This window comes from Anser anser (genome assembly GCF_964211835.1).
Source record: "Anser anser genome assembly, contig: HAP1_SCAFFOLD_410, whole genome shotgun sequence".
Lineage (NCBI taxonomy): Eukaryota > Metazoa > Chordata > Aves > Anseriformes > Anatidae > Anser > Anser anser.
The window spans coordinates 57,969-64,798 of NW_028154192.1; the positions used below are offsets into that span (position 1 = coordinate 57,969).

General features: G+C 76.2%; 2 protein-coding genes across 2 annotated transcripts; one reads left to right on the plus strand and one right to left on the minus strand.

The window, feature by feature from the left end:
* Nucleotides 1–182: 182 nt before the first annotated feature.
* Nucleotides 183–5,367, minus strand: CCNQ (cyclin Q). Its single transcript, XM_083852757.1, is given in 8 exon segments — nucleotides 183–328; nucleotides 1,265–1,301; nucleotides 1,303–1,484; nucleotides 2,809–2,938; nucleotides 3,632–3,788; nucleotides 3,791–3,811; nucleotides 3,903–4,202; nucleotides 5,279–5,367. Coding segments are annotated over 7 exon segments (861 nt in total). The 5' UTR covers nucleotides 4,123–4,202; nucleotides 5,279–5,367; the 3' UTR covers nucleotides 183–214.
* LOC310890394 (uncharacterized protein) lies at nucleotides 4,560–6,612 on the plus strand (the record flags this gene model as incomplete). The annotated part of the gene is made up of 7 exons (XM_083852754.1): nucleotides 4,560–4,738; nucleotides 4,992–5,014; nucleotides 5,132–5,190; nucleotides 5,284–5,345; nucleotides 6,064–6,209; nucleotides 6,312–6,439; nucleotides 6,533–6,612. Coding segments are annotated over exons 1-7 (528 nt in total), but the record flags the coding sequence as incomplete, so codon positions are not given.
* Between the last annotated feature and the right edge of the window lie 218 nt (nucleotides 6,613–6,830).

A 6,830-nucleotide genomic window follows, 5' to 3' on the forward strand; every position in this document is an offset into this window, starting at 1 on the left:
GCGGGGCGAGCGGGAAGCGGGCGGAGGGCGGCGATTGGCTGGGAAAAGGGCGGGAGCGGCGCGCGCCGCCCTGAGGGAAAAGGGCGGGAACGGCGCGTGCTGAGGGAAAAGGGCGGGAACGGCGCCCGGCGGGGGGGGGGGGGGGGGCGGTTCCCGGCCCAATTAACGCCTCTAATTAGCGGTTTCTCATTAAGGCCCCGTCGGGAGCCCTTCATTAGCCGTGGCTGCACCCCGCCGCGCCCCCCCCGGCGCTGTCGGTGCCGTAGAGCTCCAGCAGCTCCCGCAGGATCTGCGCCAGCTCCGCGGGGCTCAGCGACGGGCTCAGCACCTGGGGGGGGGGGGGCACCAGTTTGGGGCTCCCAGTACGGCCGGAACCGCCCGGTGCCCCCCCCAGTCCTCCCAGTGCCCCGCCCCCCCCAGTCCCGCCCGGTGCCCCCCAGTTTCCACATATCCCGCCCAGCCCTGCCCAGTTCCCCCCCATTGCCCCCAGTCCCCCCCCATCACCCCTTCCCAGTCCCCCCCAGTCCCTCCCAGCTCCCCCCACCACACTTTCCCAGACCCTCCCAGTCCCTCCCAATCCCTCCCATTATCCCTTTCCAGTGCCCCCCAGTCCCCTCCCAGTCCCCCCCAGTGCCCCCCAGTCCCCTCCCAGTACACCCCAGCCCCCCCATCACCCCTTCCCAGTCCCTCCCAGTCCTTCCCGATCTCCCCCATTATCCATTTCCAGTTCCCCCCAGTCCCTCCCAATCCCCCCATCACCCCTTCCCAGTCCCCTCCCAGTGCCCCCCCACTCCCTCCCAGTCCCCCCACTCCCCCCATCACCCCTCTCAGTCCCCCCCAGTGCTCCCCAGTCCCTCCCAGTTCCCTCCAGCCCCCCCCACTCCCCCATCACCCCTTCCCAGTCCCCCCCAGTCCCCTCCCAGTTCCCCCACTTCCCCCCATCACCCCTCCCAGTCCCCCCCAGAGCCCCCCAGTCCCTCCCAGTGCCCCCCCAGCCCCCCCCACTCCCCCCATCACCCCTTCCCAGTCCCCCCCAGTCCCCTCCCAGTTCCCCCCCTCCCCCCATCACCCCCCCAGTCCCCCCAGTCCCCCCCCAGTGCCCCCAGTCCCTCCCAGTGCCCCCATCACCCCTTCCCAGTCCCCCCCAGTCCCCTCCCAGTTCCCCACTCCCCCCATCACCCCCCCAGTCCCTCCCAGTGCCCTCCCAGTCCCCTCCCAGTCCCTCCCAGTGCCCCCATCACCCCCCCCAGCGCCCCCCCCTCACCTGCCACCACCTGGGGGGCGCCCCGGGGGGCGGGGGTCCCGCAGAGCGCCATGGCGAGCAGCAGGGCGGTGGCGGCCAGGTGCTGGGGGGGGTGGCGCAGCCCCAGCCCCCCCGCGGCCCCGTCCCGCAGCAGCGCCCACGCCACCCCCGGCACCCGCGGCTGCCCCCAGCCCCCCCGGCGGCCCCAGCGGCCCAGCGCCAGCAGGTACTGCAGCAGGTACTGGGGGGGGCAGGGGGGGTCACCGGGGGGGGGGCACGGGGGGGTCTGGGGGGGATTGAGGGGGCTGGGGGGGGCTGGAGGGGTTTTGGGGGGCTGGGGGGGCCCAGAGGGGTTTGGGGGGGGATTGAGGGGTTTGAGGGGGGCTGGGGGGGGGGGGGCCCGGAGGGGGTGGAGGGGGGGCTTGGGGAGACCCAGAGGGGTTTGGGGGGGATTGAGGGGGCTGGGGGGGGGGGGGGGGGGCTGGGGGGGTTCACGGAGGGGTCTGGGGGGGGATTGAGGGGGCTGGGGGGGGCTGGGGGGGCCCAGAGGAGATTGGGGGGGGCCCAGAGGAGATTGGGGGGGGATTGAGGGGTTGGGGGGGGGCTGGGGGGGGGGGCTGGGGGGGGGGCTGGGGGGGGCCCGGAGGGGATTGGGGGGGATTGAGGGGTTTTGGGGGGGGGATTGAGGGGGCTGGGGGGGCCCAGAAGGGTTTTTGGGGGGTTGGGGGGGGGCTGGAGGGGGTGGGGGGGGATTGAGGGGGCTGGGGGGGGCTGGCGGGTTTTGGGGGGCCTGGGGGGGGCCCAGAGGGGGGTCCGGAGGGGGTCCGGAGGGGGTGGAGGGGGGGCTCTTGCGGGGCCCAGAGCGGTTTGGGGGGTTGGGGGGGCTGGGGGGGCTTGGGGGGGAGGTGGGGGGGGCCCAGAGTGGGTGGAGGGGGGTTGGACAGGGGCAGAGGGGTTTTGGGGGGGGGCTGGGGGGGGCCCAGAGGGATGTGGGGGGGATTGAGGGGGCTGGGGGGGGGCTGGGGGGGGTGGAGGGGGGGTTGGGGGGGGCCCAGAGGGGTTTGGGGGGGGGGGGTTGAGGGGGCTGGGGGGGCCCAGAGGGGTTTGGGGGGGTCCCATAGGGTTCGGGGGGGGGTCCCAGAGGGGTCCCATAGGGAGCTGAGGGGACCTGGGGGGTCCCAGAGGGGGTTGGGGGGGCTGGGGGGGCCATTGGGGTCCCCCAACCCCAAGGGGGGGACACTTGGGGGATGGGGGGGGAGGGGTTCCTGCAGGGGTCCCTGGGGGCTGTGGGGTTTTGGGGGGGGTGTCCTGGGGTTCGGGGGGGGTCCCGGGGGTCTGGGGGGGGGTCCTGGGGCTCTGGGGGGTTCCCGGGGGTGTGGGGGGGCTCCAGGTGGGGACCCCCAACCCCACGGGGGGGGCATTTGGGGGATGGGGGGGGTTCCCGCGGGGGTCCCCGGGGGCTGTGGGCTTTCGGGGGGGGGTCCCGGGGGTCAGGGTGGGGTCCCGGGGGTCAGGGGAGGGGTCCCGGGGTCGGGGGGGGTCCCGGGGGCGCGCCCCCCCCTCACCTTGTGTGGCTGGGGGGCGGCGAGGCGGAAGCGCAGGACGCGCAGCAGCAGCAGCTCGCAGCGCCCCAGGCTCTCGCGCAGCCCCAGGGCGGCCCCGGGGCCGGGGGGGGGCTCCCCGGGGTGCAGGCACCTGGGGGCGGGGCTCACGCTGAGGGGGCGGGGCCTCGTCGCGAGGGGGCGGGGCCTCCCCGAGGGGGCGGGGCCTCGAAGAGGGGCGTGGTTTGTTCGGGGGCGTGGCTTCACAAAAGGGGCGTGGTTTGTTCGGGGGCGGGGCCTACAAGGAGGGGCGGGGCTTCGTGGCAGGGAGGGCGGCTCACAGCAGGGATGGGGGGCAGGGAGGGGGCGTGGCTTTGCGGAGGGGGGCGTGGCCACCGAGAGGGGCGTGGCGTCGTGGTGGGTGGGGCTTCGCGGTGGGCGGGGCTTCACGGGATGGAGGGGGTGGGAGAGTGGAGGGAGGGGCTTGTGGAGGGAGGGGCCTGTGGGGGCGTGGCTTGTGTAGGGTTGGGCGTGGCCTCGCCAAGGGGGCGTGGTTTGCTCAAGGGGGCGTGGCCTCGCGGCAGGGAGGGGCCTCAGGGAGGGGGCCCCACAGCAGAGAGCTGGGGGGGGGGGGGGGGAGATGTTGAGGGGGCGTGGCTTTGTGCGAAGGGGGCGTGGCTTCACAGAGGTGGGCGTGGCTTCAGAGGGGGCGTGGTCTCACAGTAGGTGGGGCCACGGTGTCCAGAGGGGGCTCGCAGCAGGAGCGGAGGGAGGGGTTGTGGAGGGGGCGTGGCTTGTGGGAGGGGCGTGTCCCGCGGTGGGGGTGTGTGGGGGGAGGGGCGGTTACCTGTGGGTGACGTTGATGACGTCACGGGCGCGAGGCCCCGCCCCCTGGGCCTTGCCGGCCAGCAGCAGGGCGGCGGCGGCCACCAGCAGGGGGTCGTGGGGGGCGCGGGCGGCGCGGGCGAAGCGCTGGAAGGCCCCGAGCGCCGTGCCCAGCGCGCCGAGCCCAGCCCCAGCCGCACGCCTGCGGGGACCCGCGTCACGGTGACGTCGCAGTGACGTCACGGTGATGTCACGGTGACGTCATGGTGATGTAATGGGGGGGCGGGGCTTACCGGCCTCCATGATGAAGCGCGAGACGCGGAAGCGGCGCCGCGCCTCCGCCGGGTCCGGGGGCGGCGAGCGGGGCGGGGCGGGGGGGGACGCGGCGCGGGCGGGCCGGGACGTGGCGCGGGAGGGCGGTGACATCACACGGGCAGGCGGTGATGTCATACGGGTGGCTGGTGACGTCATACGGGCGGCCCGTGACGTCACGCGGCGAGGCGGCGATGCCATAGGGGCAGCAGCTGGGGGCGCTCAGCGGCGCCACCCGGAGCGGTGATGACGTCACAGGGGCACTGCTGACGTCACGCAGCCTGCCGGTGACATCACAGGGGCACCAATGACGTCACGGGCCCCGTGACATCACGCCGGCAGCCTGTGACGTCGCACGGGACAACCCGTGATGTCACGCCCAGCAGCCACCCGTAGCCCAGACCCCCGCTCGTGACGTCACGCCCCGCCCACCGCATGCACCACCCTCTCCGCGTGACGTCAGGCCCCGCCCCCCGCCCGCGGTCACGAGGATGTGACCTCACAGCCCTTAGCGGGGATGTCACGCGGCCCCCTCCCCGCCCCGCCGTGACGTCACGCCCCACGTGACCCGGCCCCGCCTCACCCCTCACCGCCCCGCGCTCCCGCAGCGGCCCCGGGCGCGGCGCGGCCCTGACGCACTTCCGGGAGGCGGGGCCCGGAGGGGGGCGGAGCCTCGCAGCCGCTCCGCGCGCTCCGATTGGCCGTCGGGCCGCGGGGGGGCGGGGCCCGTCGGCGCGCATGCGCCGCGCGGGGCCAATCAGCGGCGGGCGCGCGCGGACGGCGCCGAATGGAGGCGGCGGCGGCGGAGCGGCTGCAGGTGGGGGAGGGGCGGGGGGGGGGCCGTAAAGCGCGGACACGGGGAGGGGAGGGGTGTCGTGAAGCGAGGGGGCGGGGCCGTAACGCGCGGAAGGGGGAAGGGGCGCTGTCGTAAAGCGCGGGAGCGGGGAGGGGGCGGGGCCGGAAAGCGCGGGAAAGGGGATGGGGGCGGGGCCGGAAAGCGCGGGTGCCGTGAAGCGCGACTGTCGCAAAGCGCCGCTGTCGTAAAACGCCTCCCGCCTTCCCCCCCCCAGGAGCTGCTGGAGCTGAGCTGCCGGTAAAGGGGGGGGGGGGGGGGAAGGGGGCGGGGCCTGCTGGCTCCCCCGTCACGTGACAGCCCCCGTCACGTGACCCCGGCCCCACCCACGTGCCCCCCCCCCCCCCCCCCCCGCAGCGTGTACCCCCCCCTGCGGCCCCGCCTGGCGGCGCTGCCTGAGGAGCGGCGGGCGCGAGGTGAGGCCCCGCCCCCTGCCCCCGCCGTGACCCCCTGACCCCTCCGTGACCCCCTGACCCCGCGCTGACCCCCTGACCCCCCGCTGACCCCAGAGGTGCTGCGGCTGGGGGCGGAGCTGCTGCTGTGCGGCGAGGAGGAGGAGGGGCTGGTGCAGGTGGGCGGGGCCTGGGGGCGGGGCCTCGGAGGGGGCGGGGCCTCGGGGGCGGGCTTGACTGGGCGGGGTCAGGGTGGGCGGGGCCTCGGGTGCGGCCTCAGTGGGCGGGGCCTGTGGGGGGCGGGGCCTGTTTGTGGGGCTTCGGTGGGTGGGCGGGGCTGGGGGCGGGGCTTAAGTGGGCGGGGTTTGTAGGGGCGGGGCCTAAGTGGGCGGAGCCTCCGGGGGGGCCTATGGGAAGGGGCCCTGGGGGAGGCTCCTGGGGGCGGGGCTTATGTAGGGGGCGGGGCTTATGCTGGGGGCGGGGCTTCTCCCAGTGGGCGGGGCTTCCACTGGGCTCTAGGGGGGGGCTCTGAGGGGAGGGGGCTCGGGGGGACCCCTTGGGGTCCTAAGGGGGGGGCCCTAATGAAGGGGGGGGGCTAATTGGGGAGGGGTCGCTAATTATGGGAGTCCTGGGGAGGTCCCTAATTGGGGGCGGGGCCTTAATTGGGGGGTCCCTAATAGGGGGGGTCCCTGTAAGGGGGTTCCCGGGGGGGTCCCCACGGGGGGGTCCCCATTTGGGGGGGTTCCCCGGGGGGGTCCCTACAAGGCCCCCCTGGGGAGGGGTCCCTGGGGGGGGGGGGCCCTGTTTTGGGGGGTCTCCGTGGCTGTCCCCACGGGGGGATCTCGGGGGGGGGGGTGTCCCTATTTGGGGTCTCCCTTTTGACCCCCCCCCCCCCAGGGCTGGGCCCCCCCCGCCCGGCAGCTCCAGTTCGCCGCCGACCTGCGGGACGCGGCCGCCCCCCCGCCGAGGGGGGGCGAGGACGAGGAGGAGGAGGAGGAGGAGGAGGAGGAAGAAGGGGGAGGGGGCGGCTTCCCCCCCGCCAGGTATCACCCCCCCGTGCCCCCCCCCTCCCCAGTGACCTCCCCGTGACCCCGTGCCCCCCCCGTGACCCCGTAACCCCCCCCGTGCCCCCGTGCCCCCCCCAGGCTGCGCCGCGCGGTGCTGAGCACCCAGCGCCTCCTGCAGCTGCTGCTCTGCGACCCCCGGGGGGGGGCGGCCCTGAGAGCCCCCCCCCCACCGCCACCGCCCCCCCTGGCCCCCGCCGACCCCCCAGGTGAGTGCGAGGACCCCCCCCCCACCCTAAATCCCCTCCCCCACCTTTTCGGGACCCCCCCCCCAATCGCTGTCCCCCCCCCTCCCCCCCCAGGGACCCCCCCCCGGCGCTGGGGGAGCTGCAGGAGGCGCTGGGGGCGGCCAGGAGGGGGCTGCAGGAGCTGCGGGGCACAGGTGAGGGGGGGCGGGACCCCCAGGTGTGGGCGGGGACCCCCAAGTGGGGGCTGGGACCCCCAAGTGTGGGGCTGGGACCCCTAGGTGTGGGGCGGGACCCCCGAGTGTGGGGCTGGGACCCCCGAGATTGGGGGGGGGGACCCCAGGTGTGGGGCGGGGACCCCCAGGTGTGGGGCAGGACCCCCAGGTGTGGGGCGGGGACCCCCAAGTGGGGGGCT